Source organism: Otolemur garnettii, unplaced genomic scaffold, assembly GCF_000181295.1.
Source record: "Otolemur garnettii isolate 467f Iridium unplaced genomic scaffold, OtoGar3 scaffold00002, whole genome shotgun sequence".
Lineage (NCBI taxonomy): Eukaryota > Metazoa > Chordata > Mammalia > Primates > Galagidae > Otolemur > Otolemur garnettii.
Window position 1 is genome coordinate 16726035 of NW_003852397.1, and position 20296 is coordinate 16746330.

The 20296-nt window shown below is 35.0% G+C and overlaps 1 protein-coding gene across 1 annotated transcript in view; it reads right to left on the bottom strand.

The window, feature by feature from the left end:
* TBC1D32 (TBC1 domain family member 32) overlaps positions 1-17806 on the bottom strand; it is a 231150-nt gene extending 213344 nt beyond the window's left edge. The window contains exons 1-3 of the mRNA XM_023512752.1: positions 17577-17806; positions 7848-8009; positions 848-1025 (exon numbers count right to left, since the gene is read on the bottom strand). Of these exons, the coding sequence (XP_023368520.1) occupies positions 848-1025; positions 7848-8009; positions 17577-17734 (498 nt within the window). The 5' untranslated portion in view covers positions 17735-17806. The remainder of the gene's footprint in view (positions 1-847; positions 1026-7847; positions 8010-17576) is intronic.
* Between the last annotated feature and the right edge of the window lie 2490 nt (positions 17807-20296).

Sequence of the window (20296 nt, forward strand, 5' to 3'; positions counted from 1 at the left end):
TTGGCTCTAGTCTAGCCAGTTTTCATTGTTTTCTATCAGGGACAGTCTAGCCACTGATCTTTCTCTTAGTTCTGGTGTGGACAAATGTCAAGGATTCCTATAACCTGTTCAGAGAAAATATAAGGCCTCATAACTCTTGACACACACAAAAAAGTTTGTATTAAAACTAAAAATTCAACCTTCAACATCTATAAATGTTTTATCCCATATATCACCTATAATTTAATTATAGTTTAATAAGGATGGGCTAGGCACAGTGGCACAAGCCTGTAATCCTAGCACTCTGGGAGGCTGAGGCAGGAGGATTGCTTGAGGTCAAGAATTTGAGATGAGCTTGAGCAAGGGCAAGATTCTGTCTCTACTAAAAGCAGAAAAAATCAGCCCTGCATGGTGGTACACACCTTTACTCTTAGCTACTCTAGAGGCTAAGGCGGGAGGATTGCTTAAGCCCAGGAATTTGAAGTTGCAGTAAGCTATGATGCCACTGCACTTTAACTGGTGCAACAGAGCCAGAGTCTATCTCAAAAAAAAAAAAAAAGAAATACAGAATAATTGGGAATAAGATGTTTTAACTAGAGCATAAGCAAATTTGGTTCAATATTTATTTTTTTAAATTCTAAAATATATTAATCTCTTTATTTCATTAAGAATTTTCCCAGACATAATGGAATCATTCACTGAACATATAATTCTATGTTATTTCCCAGAGGTTATTTTATTTTATTATTTATTTTTCTTATGAACCTTAAAATTAGAAAGCAGGGGAAAATATAGCTAAGAAAATTTATTAAAGCTAGTGATTATTAAACACCATGTCAAGACATAAATGAAAAAGTAAACAACACACCTGATTGAATGATGAATCACTGTCAGAGCAATTGTCTATGCAATAACTACTGCTTTTCTCCTTTTGTATTTTTTTCTGCCTCTCTTGACTTCGTATCTCATCTTCCTCAAATTTGTTAATCATAGAGTCCACCACGACCATCATAAGGCTCTTCAGGGAATGCATCATTTCTTTGTACCTTTAAATATAAAATAGTTTTAAGAAGAGAAAAACTATTACCAGAAATTAAAATGGCCAATTATTTTAAATTATCTGATTATTTTTCTATAAAAAGGAAACTCCCTTTATGAACACAATGCTAAAAAGAAAAAACTAAAGTCAGTTTTTCTTAAAGAAAAAATAATACAACAGAATCAATAAGATAGCAAAAAAAATTAATAAGGAATCCAGAAAGTCTGCTATTTCTTGGGGTTTTTCATGGTTACATGGACCAAGCCAGGAAAATCTTAAAAATCTAAGGCAAGATGTTCTAATTGTATAGATTCCAGGTGCTAGCAACAAAGCCAACTGTTAATATTATAATCCCAAGGTATTTTGTACTTCCCTTTAATCCCTTGTTTTATTTTTTATCTCTTTCTTCACACTTGCCTCCTCTAGTTTCTTTCCTTCCCTCTCCCTTGCCCACACTTTTTATCTATGGGCACCCAGAGCCACATTGAGACCTGCTTTGTACACACAAGACTAAGTAAGAGTTAAGCTATCAGTGGATCCTTTCAAACCAGAGGCTAAAGAACCCATTGTCAGAATGCTAGAAAAATGATTCCTGAAATTGGTAAGGGTTTGAATTTGATAACATCTAAAATCTTTTTTGGTTCTATAGTTCTAAAAATCTCAAAAACAACTTACAACAAATTTCTCCATTTCTTAAGTTCAAATTCTCAAGTATCCATAACACTAAACTGAGATCTCTAAAAGCCCTAAGAATAGAGTTTTAGTGATAAAACAATAAAAATTATCTAATCCAGTTCTTTACAAATGAGAAATACATGACCTAGAACACTGAAATTTCTATATATAAAACAAAAAAGGCAAAAAGATTTTAAAAACATAATGAATGAGTGCTAAATGTGGAATCATAAAACCTGAATTGGAACACTGACTCCTGCAGCCACAGCACTGTCATCATAAATAAGTCTCAGTTTCCACAACTATGAAATGAGATACACAAACTGAGCACAGTAGCTCATCAACTATTTATTATCTATCAACTCAGATACTTGGAAGGCTGTGGCAAGAGGATCACACCCCAGGAGTTTGATGCTGCAATAAACTATGCTTGTGCCACTGCACTCCAAAGTAGACAATAGAATGAGATCTTGTCTCTTAAAAACAAAATAAAATCTAGCAACCTATTGTATATATATGACTGTAGCCCAAAATAAGTGATAATAAATACCTGAATGTGCACTGTAAATACAAAGCATTATACATATTTTTGTTATAATAATGAAAACCAATTAGAGAAATAAGCATAGAAACATCCCTTTCTTTATATTTCTGGTTAATGAGCCATTGTAACTGCATAAATCAAAGGAAGACAGGTACTCTTTCTTATAGGAGCAATTAAAAAAAAAACACACTGGCAAATTTGGATAGACATAGCAGACTCAGATCTTAAATAGAAATTATAAAATATATATTGTTAACATGTAATTTCTATATAATTTAAAATATATTCATACATCTAATATATAATATTAAACAAAATATATAATACATAACTATAAATACATTTTATATGATACATGTATTTATATATTTTTAAAGTATCAGAAATTATGAGAAAAGACAAAAATAATAAAAGTAGAGGTTTCCAACAGACCTTTTTGAAAAGAGCAATGTGAATTATTCTATAAGAAACAACAACAAAATTTTGATCACAAAGAGAGAAAAGACTAATAATTTTAAAGGTAAATTAAAGGAAATAACCAGCGCATAAGACCTTCAGTATCAATAGTTAAATGAACTAGAACTCAATAGCAGTCACTGCCATTTTGAAAAGGCAAAGGAAAAACAGTTATAAAATAGAATACAGACACTAGTGAGTAGATTCCTTCATAGTCCAAGAAGTCTTAAAATAAAGAGTATGAAAAGGTCTAAGAGGTAGCAAATAAAAACCGCATCAATTAACAATGTAATTACTATATATATTCTCATCAATGCTTTATATGATAGATCCTACAAATGAATTTTTACATATGCAAACATCTATTTACAAACATCCATATGCAAATATCTATTTAAAAAATAAACAAGAAAATGTTTAATTAGGAAAACATTTGGTAATTGTTACAGTAAAAAATGCTGTTAATAGATGTAGTTAATGTTGCCACATGAGCCCTGAGGAAATTTCTGAAGAATCACAAAAAAATTAAAGGAAAATCATATTCTGTACAACTTCAAATTTTTCATCCATGGTTCATAAAGTAAAAGATAAACATTCATTAAATAATTTAAAAATCTTTTGAAGTAATTATTACTGTATTAATTTATACATATGGATGAACCAAAACACAGGAAAATCAAACAGCTTACCCAGAGATTAAAAAGTAATTTCCTAACAGCAGCATATAAAACTCTGCTCTTATAATTAAAATACTTTCATTATCTGACTAATAAAGTATTTTAATGTTCCTTTTAGAGTAAGTTTAATAATGCTGCTAGAAATAAACTGCTAAGAATTATATTATCCAAAGATGAAGATGACTCCATTTGGGGATTTTTTTTTCCTTCAAATCAAAAAATAAGAAATCTTAATCTTTATGGCTTTTACTTGATATATATTAGTGGTTTGAACTTGCTAAATTTACAAATAGCTAAGCACTATCATTTTGTTCAAGAAATACTTATCTATTTAGTTTTTTCTTTTTTTTTTTTTGCAATTTTTGGCTGGGGCTGGGTTTGAACCCTCCACCTCCAGTATATGGGGCCAGCACCCTATTCCTTTTAGCCACAGGCACCACCCATAATACAAATCTATTTAAATAGTACAATCAAGTCTTCATAAAGGGGAAGAGACAACATCCAAAGTAATTTAAAAAAGAAGTTTAAGTCTTTAAAAATAAGATTTAGTGCTTTAAAATACAGTAGATAATACAAGCTCACCTATATTCAAATGTCTCTTTCACTGGAAAAATGAACTATAGCTTCATGTAGTTCATCATCCTTTCATTATAGTGTGATGAGAAATAAAAATTGTTTCTCGACTATGGCCACAGTCTGTGTGGAGTGTGCACATTCTCTCCACATCTGCATGGGTTTTTTCCAGGTACTCTGGTTTCTTCCTATCTCTCAAAGCTATGTCTTGTTAGGTGAACTGGTGTGTTTAAATGGTTCCAAAGTGAGTGAGTGTAGTTGTGAGCGTATCCTGCAATGGGATGACGTCCTGGCCAAGGCGGGTTGTCACCTTGTACCCTTTGCTTCTAGGAGAGTTTCCAGCCACCCAGGACCAAGAACTAGAATAATTGGGAAATATTAATAATCATCTTACTTGTGTATGTATGGCTCACATTTATTTTAACCTTTAACATTAGAAGTGTTTGGTTTTTATTTAGAAGTTTGGTGATTTTTTTTGACAGAAATATGCTATAGGAACTTAACTCTTTTTTATATCAATTAGAATATAGTAAAACGGTTTCATATATGTCATTTTGCTTAAAGCTGCAGCTTCCAAAAACCGATTATCCACACATTATGTGAAGACTGAGTATATATTCTAAGCTTCAACATGTGCCTTCAAATTCTGAAAGGAAACAACTATGAATGACTATAACCTAACGTCATCAACTGCATCCAAGTCCAGAGACCAGACTAAACAAAACAAATTTTGTATGTACAAATAATCACCAAAAGTAAATCTAGGGAATACAAATGTAAAAGGTTTCCGTAGGAATAGAAATTATGTAAAATGTTTTTACAATAAAAGATTATTGCTGACTTGGCACCTGTAGCACAGCAGTTACCGCTTCAACCACATACACTAAGCCTGGCAGGTTCAAACCCAGCCGAGGCCAGCTAAACAAGGACAAATGCAACAAAAAAATAGCCGGGCATTGTGGTGGGTGCCTGTAATTGCGGCTACTTGGGAGCCTGAGGCAAGAGAATCACTTGAGCCCAAGAGTTTGAGGTTGCTGTGAGCTGTGATGCTATTGTACTCTACCGAGGGTGACCTACCACTCTAACTCAAAAAAAAAAAAAAAAAAAAAAAAGATTATTGCTATTTATTCAGAAAGTAATTTTTAATAACAGATAACACAAATATGTTAGTTACCCTAATGACTGGAAGCATCTAAACTAAAGAAGAGAGCTACACTAATAAAGCATGAATTAAAGAAAAACTAGAAAACCACTCAAGTTGCCCATCCTGCCCTTCACAACTCTACTGCAATGTCACACTTCATGCTGAGAGTGCGGGGAATAGTCCTTCAATCATATACCAAGCATCAGAAGATAATTAAAGTGAAAAATATCAAAGTAGCTAATCTTAAATAGAAGAAAGAAACCTCAAACCTCCTTTCATCCATTACACATCTTCACTAAACTGTATTTTGTATTAAACTGTATTTGAGAATTGCCATGCTGTCTTGTTCAAGAACCTAAATGGCTCCATCCATAGTATCCACTCAATTTCCATTCACCTGCCTAATTTTCAGCCTCATGACCTCTGTAGTCAAGAAATATGGTTTTCAAAGCATCAAATCAGGCAGAAACTATACTGTTTCCCATCCTCCATCGGGCCAGAAAAGTAGGCAAATAAGTAACAAAATACGTGGAAAACACTGTTAAAGGGTTTACGGTCAGAACTATTATATAACATAATTCCTGTCCTTAGGAATTTACACTGAAAATCAAGGGGTCAAGAACATACCTGACTGTAAAAATCAATAAAGGAATTCTTACAGGTCACCAGACACTTAAAAGGGGGCAAAGAAATATAAGCTCCTCACTGATCTCCAATATCAAACAACTGTATGACTCTGAACAAGTCACTTAATTTGCCTCACTTGGTCTATAAAAAAGGGGGCTTAGAACAAATTATTTCTAAGGCATTTTCGAGCATCAACATCTAACCTCAAGTTCTGCAAAGTTAATATTAATTTAATAAAAACTGAGTTCATAGAACTAACTTTCTTCTTTTAGTCTATCAGACTAGGTTGAATGGCCCCCGTGAGAGAGTTTGTTATTTGTCCCCAGTATCCATCATCCTCCCCTCCCCATTCTATATAGTATTAGAACCCCTCTTTGATGCTGATACACAGCTATCAGCCATATATTACATTTTCCAGTCTCCACTGCAGGTAGATGTAGGAACATGACCATGTTTTGGCCAGTGGAAAGTGAGTAAATAAAGACTCTTGCCCCTCCTTCCCTAATCCCTTGGCCAGGGTGAAACAGTGGTTGAAGGCAGATGAAAGCAATCCCCTGGACTCCCCATTGGCAAAATATATCCCATGTACCTAAACAAACCTTTCACCTGTTTTTGTAATTAAGTTTTATTGGAACATATCCTTTCAGTTATGTATCGCCTATGTCTTTTTTCATACTAAAACAGTTAGCAAAGCCTAAAATATTTATTAAATGTTTGCAGCCCCCGCCCTAAGAATGGATGACAAAAGAAGAGGAACCTGGGTTCCTGGATATGAACTCATTGAGCAGAACCACCTACCTATCCTGTATTCACATATTTCCAAACTGTTATATAAAAGAGAAAAACATGCCTTCTTTGAGTTACTATATTTTGGTGTCACTTTGCTATAGCTGTTTAATCCATATCTAATATATTCTCCTCTGTGTTTTCATGTGGCCTTTGGCATAGACCATGCCACTTTCTATACGGTATTGAAACTATCTATTTCAAGTTTCTATTTCAGAATGATGTTACAAACTCTCCATTAGGCTATATTGGTGGGCATTAGACATCTTATTCGTCTTTATAATCCCAGGATCTAACACCTAACATATAGTACTTATTCATTAAATATGTTACAAGTATACAACCAGTAAGAGAAAATGATTTACTGCTAAAGCAAGAATTACTTCAAATATCAGTAAAATAAAATTAGTTATATTGGCAAAAGGCACTTTAATTAATTAATTCAACAAATGCCAATTAAGTATCTAAGACATACCAAGCATTTTCTGGACATTAGCATACAGAAACAGAAAAAAAGATAAAAGGATCTATCTTTGTATTGCACACAATATTCTAGTATGGACATATTGAAAACAAGCAGGAAGTAAGCAAACATCCTTGTTAATATCAGGGACAAAGGAGCTAAGAAGAAAACTAAAATAAGGCAAGAGACAGAAAGAGACAGGGAAAAGCTAGTGTTCTACACAGAGAATCCGGGAAGGCCTCTCTGATATGAAGGCATTAAACTGAGACCCCCATAAAGTGAAGAAGCCACTCAGACAAATATTTAGGAAAAAGGGCATTCTAGGTAGTGGAAAGAACATGAGTACAAATCCCTCAGAGAGAGTCTTGCTTAGCGTGTTTGAAAAATAGCAAGCAAGATTAACATGGCTGGAGTGGGGGGTGGGGTGGCAGAAGGCTCACTGGGGGCCTTGCTGACTACAAAAAACAATGCTGGATTTTATTCTCAGTGAAGAGATCTGAATGGAAGAGTGTCACAATCTGACCCACTGCTTTAAGGAATCATTCTGACTGCTGTGAGAGAAACAGACTGGTGGGAGCATGAATTAGGGATGCCATCATGAAGTCCTATGGAACAAAAGATAAAACACAAATATAGTCCAGCAAGGAAGGGGAAGAGGAGAGGGGGGAGGAGAGAGGGCAATTGGCGGGACCTGACCTAATGTGGACAGGGTGAGGATGTTCAGCAGGCCCCTGGTTAACGGGCTCAATTACAACTCGAACTTTACCTTAGAATTGAAAACATGTAACCTAAACCTTTGTAACCTCATATTAATTTGAAATAATAATAAAAGATGTCCTGTACAGAGAAAAATTACTTGAAAATATTATTGTGAGCATACTCACTCTTTAGATTCCTGGGTTCTTTTGGTAACATGCTGTACAACTGTGTCATAGCCAGAGGCCTCACCCTGAGTCTGACCAGATGTGCACTTTTCCATCTCTTCTTCAATCATAGACCCCAATGTACTGCATATATGCTGTCTAAGGTATTTCACGAATTCATAGCTGAAACAAATATTTAAAAAATAAACACAGTAAATCCATGAACTTACTTATTAAACATAGCCAGAAAAAATGTTAGCACAGAACGGTTGGTAACATGTTAAGTTTCTTTAAACTAGAATTACGTGAGTCATTCGTCACAAATCTACAATTTGTGATCTAAATCAAGCTTATCTACAATTTTGTTTTGCCTTTTTATTTTTCTGAGACACTTGGCACAGATCTTCATTTGACATGGAAGAGCAAATTTCTTTAGCAGCCCAACTTTAGTGAGATAGGAGTTTCTTCACATTTCTTTTTTATATTCGTATCTTTAACATGGGATGATGAAAGGTAGGAGAATTACTTAAAGATTTTCATAATTATTCAAGAAATAATTGATGAAGAAAACCCAGACTAGAATACAATGATTATGAAAGAATAAATAGGAAAAAGTTAAGCTCCATCGTAAGAGTTTAGTGTATACTTTGAAAGTAGGAACTGACCTAAATTACATATAAATAATACTTGCCTTAATAAGCATTATTAGTAAATTTAAGACCCATTCTGCCATTGGCATTTAAGCTCCATTTAGATCCCAATTTATCCTACCAGATTTATAAGGTCAGACAATTAAGTTCACAAACTCATCCTAGAAAAATGGCTACATACACACCTCATCGCCAATTATCACTACAGTCACCTTTGAAATACTCCCCTTGGCCATCCGGTGACTGTATGTCCGATTACTATCCCTGCATATGTGTAAAACTTCTATTCCCAATAACTTTGATTATATTATGTTACCCATTTATCTTGTTTTACAACCACTCCTTCAGCTGGATTATTTCTTATGGCATAAAATGCTGCCTTCTGATAGTCTTTCCTAATAATGTTTTCTTTCCTAGGTCCCAAAAGTACTTTGTTAGTCTCTATCAGCACTCAAAATAATTTGTTTGTTTTGTTTTTTGTTTTTTTGGTGCTAAAGGTCTTTATTGGTGTGGGAGGGAGGCTGCAGAGCAGCACCAAGGAGGAGAGAAAAGAGAAAAGAGGAGAGAAAAGGGGAGAGTGAGGAGGAGAGTGGAGGAGAAGAGAGACAGAGCTCAAAATAATCTGTCTTGTATGTTATACAATTTGAAATATCCCCTACTTTGTTCCTGACCACTTCCAAAACCAGATTTTTATACCCTTGGTAGGCTTAACTGCAGGGTAAATCCACCTGTGCGTGTATCACCTGCATCACCTTGCACATAGATTGAAACACAGCCTTGGGGAAGGGTTTATCACTTCATTTCCTATGTCAGCTGTTGTTATATTGAATTCACTTATCTTTTCTAATATTTGTTTTAGTGGCTAGTTCCTTATTCATTTAACACCTATTAACAACTTTCAGTTAAAATAATGCTATAATTACTCCAGTTAAGTGGCCTCTTCTTCTTCTATTCCTGTGGAAGGAAAAAAAAAAAAAAAGAAAGGGTAGAGAGGGAGAAGAAAAAGGAAAGTGTATTGTAAAAAGAAATATCTTCCCAACTACCCACCACATTTTTTGTGTGTGTGTCATTAACAGTATCATTCAAAACTTCCAAGCCTGACACCATGGAATGCTCTCCAATGTCTCCATCTTCCGCACCCGACACCCACACAGTTGATCATGTCCACCCAGGCACCAATACTTCTTAATGCTTCCTGCATATTCCTTGGTTTCATCACGTTGTTCTTTTCTCTCTAGCAATCACTACAAATCCTCACCACCTCATACAGAGAGTACTGTAACAACCATTTCAACATTTTCACCTTTAGTCTCTTCTCTTTCACATTCAGCCTCAATACTGCAGCCATATTAGTCCTCAAAAATCACTGGTTTCATTCTTTCATTCAAAGGTAGAGCCATTTTTCTCATCCCAATGCATGCACATAATGCCTCAATAAACAAACTTTTTATCTATATTAAATGTTACCTTATTTTTTTTATTTATGCCTATCTAATTATAAACCAAATTTTTGCTCATCCTATATAAAATGATGAAAACTTACAGAGGCAAGAAAAGAAATTCAAAAATTAAAGTTTCAAGAGAATCCTCTAAAGATGTTCTTAATTTCATAACATTTGACAGTCCCATAACTGCCTCCACAAACACACTGCTGGCTTGGAGAAAGAGCTGGCCGATGTGCAGGCTGAGCTTTGAGGAGCCTGAAGGGTGCACGTTCTCCACCACAACATCCTGGCACAACCAGCAACTCTCTCAATCAAGAACCAAAATATCTGAAATTTCAATACCATAAAAGGATCATTGCTTTCTCTGAAATATCTTTAAAAATGAAAAAGATCCTAGAACAGATAATTCTTTCAGTCAACCACTGAGACTTTGCATCCAACCTCTCATGACCTGGGAAAAGGGGAAAAATGAATGTGAATGAAAGGAGAGCGAGAGGAGTTTGGAGGGTCCTAAACTTTATCAAGACCCTCTTGGCAATCCTGCCCAATCAGTCACACCAGTTTTCCTCCACACCTCTGAAATTTCTCTGAAATCAGAGGAAGAGTCTCCCAGAAGATTCGACATCCCACCATCTAAACCTATTATTATAGAAATGCAGAATTATCCTTAGGCCTTCATTTTATCAGCCCTATCTCTGTGCCAAACATCAGCCAATTAGGAAAAATGAATTTTTAACTGAGAAATGGAACATTTCTGTGTGCTTTTCTCTTAGTAACACAAGTAATATTTCCATTACTGAAGCACTGAGAAATATAAGCCCACAAACAAAATGTATTCAATAAAGTTTAAAAAATACCATTCTAAAACACATCCAAAAAAATCACACCATTTAGCATAAACCATAAATTGCAAATATGCTGGAAGAATTTTAAGTCTATTCTTTGGGAACTTGAATAACTACATACTTTTTTCCGGTGAGATGGCTTTTACCTATGACCACAGAAATATCTCCCAGGAAACTGAAAGTGCTTCAAGGTTTGGGTGCATCTTCCAAATTAAATGAGCCCAAGGACTCAGGGTTAAATCTTAAGAGGTTACTATTCTTTTCAAAAGAATCTTGTAAGAAAAGAAAAATTTCCAGGGATGGTAAAACACTTTATCCTGTGAGGATTGCCAGACCTCCTATACCCTTCAGATGCTCTACTGACTCACCTACCTTTGGAAAATTCATTTGAGCTTCATTCTCAAATTAATGAACAGAGTTTCTTCTTTAGTGAGCTCTTCTGCTCTTTAGCTAAGAGTAACCCAAGACTTCAAATTCTCATTCAACTATTCACTGTGTAAGTTCTTTTTCCATCTGAATTCATGGTAGTACGCCATAAAATCCTAAATAAAGCTGTTCTTCCACAATGGTGCCCCAGGATAGAAAGTTATTATTGCAATGGGGCTTATACAAATAGTTCTAGACATAAAATTTCTTGCTATATTGACTGTATTGTAACCATGATAGTATTGGTGCCATCCACTAGCTCTTCTATAAACCAAAAAAATGGATGATAATTATAGATTTTTAATCAAATATTCTCACTGCATCAGTTTTAGAAATTTTTTCTTATAAGTAAATTTATTTCAGGTTACTGTGAGGGTAAAAGCAACTAGGTCAAAATATTTGATTTAGTTAAGTAGAGTTTGTCTTGTATGGTTAGGTCCCACACACAAAAATTGTGCCAACCCTCCCAATCCTGTGCTCATTATTCTTATTTTGTACAAAAGCCCTTGATGTCTTAAAGAGACTTTCAAAGGTCCTTACACTTCAGAGATTGCAAACGCAAACGCTACAAGATCGAGAAAGGAAAAGCAAACCATGTGTAAAGAGGAAAGGATGGAAGCTGTAGAAGAGGTCTCGCCCCAGCTAAAGGGAAGCTTCCAGGTGGGTCCAGCCACTGGTCTTGAAGGATTATGAGCCTGATGTTAATCTTTCAATGTTTTAAAGGAAGCTAGAAAACGTTTTTTATGTGCTATCTCACAAATGTTAAATGCTTCTGATATTTTTTTTTTTAAAAAACCTAGCCAAAGAAAATATAACCACACACCAACTATGGTCTGTAGAATGCCAGTTTGACCTTTCAACACCTTCCCTCCTCAAGCATTGCAAAACTCTGAATCTACTGGTGAATCTCTTACATGTTTAAATTTCTATTAAAGAAATATAAAATCTCCCTCAAAAATCTAATAATGCTTAATAACCTATTTTAGAATATCCTTATATCCTTCCTAGGTTTAATTTAGATCAACTCTTCTATAATTTAGGTCTTTCGGATCTTTGAGCAGACTGTTTTGTGTTAACATTTTCAAACTTTGCATATTCTAATTGTGCTAGAAAAGACTGTAATAAAAATAATATAGCTTTGACTGTCACATTAAGACAATTTTCATTTATTTTAATTGAAGTTCATTTTAAAATTTTCTAATAACTGAGTTTGTCATAGTTTTGGAAATATGTAATTGTTATACCTTTAGAAATCTATGAATCAAATTTACTTTAGGTTGAAGTTGTGAAGGTTACACCACCTTGTAACCTCAGTGTTTAACCTTAAGCAAAACACACGACCTTGCTAAATTTTAGCTTCCCATTAATTAATGGTGATAAACTACCAATGTAAAAAGTGTTGTTTATCACATACAGTGTTTTCTTATGCTTATGACATTTTTCTCACTAAATACACTATACATCTATTTGACTAACCTTGTGACTTTAGAAGTTAATGAGAAAAAAATTAAACTCGGTTTCACAGATGCTACTAACATATGAATGTAAAATATATTTTACAAAATATTCCTCAAAGAGAGACATTAAAACCTGAGACAGTTGTTTGCTAATAAGGAAAGATATGGAACTCACCGTTATTTCAGAAGCAGCTCAATTATACACATTCATATATTTGCATATATTATGGTATACATTAATTAACATACATAGCAATGTGCTTGATTATTCATCAGTAGTAACTGATGACTATGAAATTTTTCACATTTACATAGAAAAATCTTACCAAGGTGAGTAAAAGAACATTAAGTTTTTTCATTCATTTTCTGAAGTTTTATTAGATTTTCCAAGAAAATTTCATGACTTTTTTCCATGATAAACTTCTCTTTTTGTGATACATGATAAACTTTTGACATATTCAGAATATTTACATCAAAATATGCAGAGATACAGAGATTACTATTACAACATAAGGACATTAAAAGTCTAAATGAGTACAAGTTTATTTCAAAAAAGGATCCTTTTAGCTGTATGAACAAGCAAAAAAAATTTCAATCACTAATATGTTCAAAAAATATTTTATTATGTTAGTGTATGTTATGCCTTATAAGGCAAGGAATTATTAAAATAGGTTATATTTCAGAATCATAAAATTTATTATATGAAATATTTAAACTTATATTCTAGTATATAAAAAGCTATGTAACAGAATAGGTATTTAATGCCTTCTACTACTTTTTAAACCAAAAAGCAAGCTTGTGACTCATAATAAACAGTTACTAGCAATGCATACATTAGTAGAAGCACACATACAATCCTGGGTAATTTCCCTATGCAGGTTTATCACATTACAGAATGAATGTTCTCGAGACGTTACCACTTAAACACACCAGCGTCCACTAACTAAAAAGTCACTTAAGCCAGGTGTGGTGGCTCATGGCTAAGGCAGAAAAATGACTTGAGCCCAAGAGCTCAGGACCAGTTTGAGCAACACAATGAGACTCCATCTCTAAAGAACATAGAAAAATTGGCAGGCATGGTGGTGTAAGCCTGCAGCCCCAGCTGAATGTGAGGATAGCTTGAGCCAAAGAATTTGAGGTTGCAGTGAGCTATGATGCCATCACTACACTCGAGCCCAGGTGGGCAACAAGGGGACAGAGAACAAAAGTTACTGGTAGATTCTTCTGCAAAACAAAGAGTAAAAACCAATTCAGTAAATAGTACAGTGTTCCTTTTGTATCAAACCAATAACGTATCAGATAACAGGCTACAAAGGTGAGCCTCTGCATTAGAGATTGTTATAATATAGGGTGTCCCAAAAGTCACCCCTAAAGTCACCACACACAGTGAAAAGGGAAATTGTAGCTAAATGTACCATTATTTACAAAATATTCCTTACAAAATTTTACAAAGAAGAGGCCAACATGTAAATATTTTGTAAAATTTTACAATAAACATTTTGTAAATAAAGGTACATTTAGTTGCAATATCACATTTTCCCTATCTATGGAGACAGTAGGGGCAACTTTGGGACATCCTGTGCAATCATTAACATTGGTAAGTTTTTTTTTTCTTTTTATTTTGTTTGTTTTCAAGACAGAGTCTCACTTTGTCACCCTGGGTAGAGTGCTGTGACATCACAGCTCACAGCAACCTCAAACTCTTCGGCTCAAGTGATCCTCTTGCCTCAGCCTCCCAAGTAGCTGGGACTACAGGTAACCCATCACAACACCTGGCTACTTTTAGAGACAGGGTTTCACTCTTCCGCAGGCTGGTCTAGAACTTCTGAGCTCAGGCAATCTACCCCTTTGGCCTCCGAGAGTGCTGGTATTACAGACCTGAGCCATCACACCCAACTGATAGGTATTTTTAAAAAAAACAATGAAATGCTGGTAACTATGCTCTAACTTTGTGGTCCCAAACGTTGCACTTTAAACTCATCTAGAACGTTTTTTGTTTTAGCCATCATGGCCCTGCCTCTACCACTCCTCCTCTTCCAAGCCCCCTCCAGAAACTCTGATTCACTAGTAGTGAAGCCCAAGCATTAGTATCTTTCTCAGCTCATTCTAGTGCAGCCAAGGTTAAAAAATAGTCCTAATTGTTTTATTGGGGGCCAGTCTGGGTGGGAAAATTTATGCAATACATATTATACAAACATAATGAAAGTAACATATCTTCCCTGTCTCTATCCTCCCACAGGCCTCAAATCCTTACTGCTATTTTAGAGAAAAGGGAGAGAGCTTGGATCTTTTACAGAATGTGTACAGTTTAAGGTAGAAAATAGAAAAGACTATGGAAAGCAGAGTTAGGTTAGTTGTCCCACAGAACACAAGCCTAGAGATAGCTGGAGTTTTGCCAAAAAATAAACGTATTTTCCCCACTTTATTTTACTACCCCAAATTACATCATTTATGAACTCAATTGTCTTAAAAATCACCTTCTAACAAAAATATTAATAGCCCAGAAACATCAGAGCTATTTTTTCCCCATAAATCTTTTAATAAAATTATTTCTTTTGCTAATGAGAAGCCAACCTCAGTTGGATTTAAAGAAATCATGTTCTAATAGTAGAGATGGGAAGATAACTAATTCTTAAGTATGAAGCACTCTGGGAAGTAAGATACACCTAAGGTCACAATAACGTTAAGTATTCAAGGAAAATTCAGTCAGCAAAAAAAAGAAAAAAAGAGAAATGAAATGTGAGCACTCAGACTAACTGACCTTTAGTATCTCTTCCAAGTTTGAGATTTAAGATTCTATCATGATGCCAAAATAAGCATCTCCTCTTTTCTTCTGCTACATAAAAGAGTTCCCTTCTCTGAAGACCCAGATCTTAGGCTCCTACAACTGACACTTGTGAATGTTGCTACGTTTACTTTTATCACTGCAAATTACTTTAGGACTCTAAATCTCATTTTTAAGACTACTAACTATAATCTGAGTCTGAAATTCTTCTAGGCAGGACACAAGTAAATCTCTTTGATAAATTATAACTATTAACTATGTATGTCAATCAACAAGCATTTATTTAAACTAACTGATGAGCTATTGAAGAGTAAGTTACACTATTGCAAGAGTCATTAGACTTCTGACAAGAACTACAAAGATTAAAAAGATTTTAAATTTGATAAAGCTAAAGCAATACTTACAAGCAAATGTATAGCCTTAAATGTTTATATTAAAAAAGAAAAAAGCTACAAATTAATAAGCTAAGCATTCATCACAAAAGGTTAAAAGGTTTCCCAAGTAGTAAAAAAGTAAAGAGCAGAAATTGAGGAAACAAAAAAACACATAACAGAAAGGAACAAAAAAAAGCTCGTTCTTTTAAAAGGCTAATAAAATTAATAAGCTTCTAGCAGGATAGATCAAGAGCAAAAGGGCAAAGACAAAAATAACAAGAGTAAAAAAGAGACATAACACAGATACTAAAAATACTAAAAGATATATAGAAAAATCCTCATATACATAAGTTTGAAAATTTAGATGAAATGGAATTCCCAGAATATGGTCCTTGCAAAAACTAAGCAATTTACAGATTATTTAAATTGCATGTGAAATAAAAAACAGAAACAAAACCCACTTAATGCATGATGTGGATTTGTGTGAAGTAAATTACCATTACATGAGCTTACAAAATATTAATCATCAAACCTGTCTTCAATGAAGTTTTGGTTTTTCTGCACTACTTACGTTAAGTAATAAGTCAATAGCTAATCTATAAAAACTCCTCTTTAGTACTCTAAAGTAAAGAATCTCATCTTCTAATAACAGGTATTGGTAGTGGATTTATTGAGGAAATTAACAAAAAAATCATGGAAATAGGAAAGAAATTGTATATGTAATCAAAATACTAAATAAATTAGAAACTCTGTATAATTAAGGATTCCTTCCACAATTTTGAAAACTCCCTTGAGAATACGGTGAAATCTTTCATTGATTCCCCATAAAATTGTAAGCATACACAAATTTGTGCATAGAATTTTAAAGAACCCAAGGATTCCCTGATACCCACATATGATACTGGTATGAGTTCATGGTAAGTAAAACTTTTAGAGTATCCAAGAGTCAATAACGGTAGCACAAATAGAAAACTTTTAAACATCATCTGTGTGAGATCAAAATGAAATGCAAATGCTGAATTAAAAAATACTACTATTAATAACAAATGGCAACATCTGGAAGTAGACTTTGAAACTAAGAAGCGTAACTGAAGTTGTATGAATCAGGTCAAAAAAAAAGCATGGATCTCTAAAGATGGTCAAGATCCACCTCAAATGGCACCTCTCTCATTTAACTCCCTTTCTTTAATAGTCCCACACACGCAGCACTCTGTACCTCTTCTCTGGTGCTTATACATGGTAGGTTTCACAGACACTTGCCTATGTGACTTACACCTATATGGGAATTTAAACTATTCCAAAGGAAGCTAATAATCTCACTTCAATATTCCCTTGCAGTGCTCAGAGTAAGTAACTGGTACAGTCACTAAACTAGCAGAATAGCAAAGGAACAGTGATCCTGGGGAAGCACTTTGCGGATCGTCTGCACTGCGTGTAACATCTGCTTTTAGGTACTGTACGGCAACAGAAATCCACTGAAAACAGTACAGATATTCGTAAAAGAACACGAATAATTTACAACTAATGTTACTGCGTTGCCTGGGGTAAAACAGAATTGGGATATGTTAGGTAAGAAGATAAAAACATAGAAGAGACAGAAGCTTTAGAAAAGACAATAAATGATAAATAAATTTGGTATTTGGACAAATAAAAGAATAAGGGAACCTCCAACTTGGGCACTATCTTAACAATAATGATCAAAAACATTCTTTACACTTTGACCTCATCTGGATCAATGATTTGCTTAAGACATCAAAAGCAATTTTACTTGTGAAAATTTTCATCAGTTTCCTCCAGATGTAAGAGTATCTCCTCGGCGCACTCCAGGGAGGGAGCACCAGTGATTTTCTCCTTCACGCTCTGAAACAACTGCCTCAGCATCCCCTGCAGCAGCGCGTCGTCCTCCATGGAGAAATGAGCCATCATCTGCTGGAATCAAACGCCCACTCCCATTAGTCTAGCTCCCAGCAAACGCCGCGCAGCACTGCGCACGCGCACCCCGACGCAGCCCCGCCCTACGCGCAGCGTCGTTCCCAGGGAGACCGCGGCGAGCGCCTGGGGCTGATCCCTTGGCTCCCAGCGCGTGGTTCCGGAAAACGAGTCACCTTACTTTAGGGGAAGCGAGGTCCGCGAGGGGCCGCCTTTGGTACCAACAGAGATCACGCTGCCCCGACTAACGGCAAAAAGAACCAGGAAGGATTATGAAGGGAGGATTAGACGGCGGAGTGTCCGCGCTGCGTGTGACGTCAGCTCTGCGCGAGGCGTCAGCTCGTTGGCGTAACTTCCTAAGAAGGAGCGCGCGCCCCCGGACTGCCTCCCGGAGGGGGTTCGTTTGGGGTCGCGCTGCTCCTGTTCTGAGTTGAGGTGAAAGAAAAACTGAAAGTTCCAACTGAAGAGTGAATGGTACTGAAGTGTGCAAAGCTGTTTTTCCTTTAACAGCTAACAACCCATTGAGCTCCTTCCCTAGCCGACCACTTTGCTAGGAACTATAAAGAAGAGAATTCACTAATAATCTTAACAGACGGAAAAATAAATTAACAATTGTAATACAGTGCAAGTAAGTTCCATGGTTGAAAAATGAGCTGTGTAACCTAGGAATACATTTTTACCTCATAGAGGGGTTGAAGAAAGAAGCAATGGAGACAAAGTACATGCAAATGGTAGAGGCCTTAGAGCATAGGCTATGTTTAGAAAAGGGGTGAGGAGGCCAGGAAAGTAACTTGGCCACATCTGAAAGAGTCTAATTCCTTAGCAGGTGGAGAGATTAGAGATTTTCATAATTGGGATGCCAGAGAGACAGCATGAGATACCATACATAAAAGTCACTCTGCAACAAGTCACAATGTATAATCATGGCCCTTCAAATAATGTCTAATCTAAATTCCCCAGACCATGTCCAAGTCCAAACTGCAAGGAGCTATCCAGCAGAGTATTAGGATCAGACGCTGCTATCTGCAAAATAGTAAGTCTCAAGTCATTGACGTGATGAGTAGTTAAATGTCAATAAATTCTCCCTTATCCAGCCTTACACTTTACTCCACTAATATCAGATACACTTCCCATATTAGCTAGGATCATAGCATAAACTCCTTTGATATTTCAGAAGCAAAAGTATAATAATCTTTGCCAGTTCTACCATCATGTTTTTTCATAAAATGTATGCTTGATCTTGATTGTGTCACTTTTGCATTAAGGAAAAAACATATTAAGAGGGTAGTAGGCATTTTTGTAACCTTATTTGTAGGTTATGCATTAAAACTCAGTAAGTAAATGTCCATATATGTGTTTGCATGTACATAGAATTGCCAGTAATGTAACAGCTACAGATTTAGACTAACAGATGTGTTGTATTGGCAAATCAAACACCAGGATTAAGATAGCCATTAGGGATGTGATTTTCTGAAATGGTCAATAAACTCTCTGTGGTAAAATTAAGAAGAAAATGCCTTGGTTTACATGGTTTTGGCATCCCTGAAACATTTAGTGAATTTAAACTGTGCCAATAATTATTATTATTTTATTGCTGGGGATTCATTGAGGGTACACTAACAGTTATTATTATATAAATGGAAATAGTTTCTAGGCTCAGATACATAGCAAGAACATTTTCATCTACATGAATGTCCAGCAATACCATCAAAAGGCATAATGGACCCAGAACAATTGTTTTGTGGGGGTGATTGTCCTGTGTGTGCATCAGGATGTTTAGTGTTCCTTTCTCACACTACAAATGCCAGTAAGTTGCCCTCCAGCCATTATATTTTTAAGGGAGGGTAGAACTGCACAGATTGAGAACTACTGTCATCAAAGATATATCACAAGAAAAAAGAAAATAACCTTACAACAATACCTGAGATACAAGAAAGGAAGAGGGCAAAGAAAAGGAAGAAGCGTTATTTAAGTGAATCACAATAAATATTGTTTACATAAAATAATAATTATAATACTCTAATTTGTAAAATGCATAGTATTAATGTACTAGAAACAACCATTAGTAAGTTGTAAGCGGAATCACAGGTGAAAAATGCAGTATAATTTTATATTTTTATTTATCATTATAATTATCATTATTTTTTAGAGACAAGGTCTCACTATGTTACCCAGGCTTGCCTAGAACTCCCAAACGCAAGCCATCCTCCCATTTCAGCCTCCAGAGAAGATAGGACACAGCAGCATGCCACCCAAACCAGCTCCTTGTATTTTTCTAAAGGGAGTTTAATATCTTAAATTTGGTTGAACAGTCAAGGTAAAGTTTTAAATATAATCTTTTAAAGATGATAAACAGAGAATTTATATTCAAAAATGGAGGAGAAAATGAAATGAAAGAAAAATAAAAACTTCAGTCAATTAAGAAAAGGCCAAGAAGGAAAAAAGAAGCATAAGAAAAGTAGGAAAAATAAATAATTTATAAACATTATTTTAAAAAAGTTCAAAAATTATCATTTAGTGAACACAACCCTCCACTTAAAGGCAAGAACTGTCAAACTC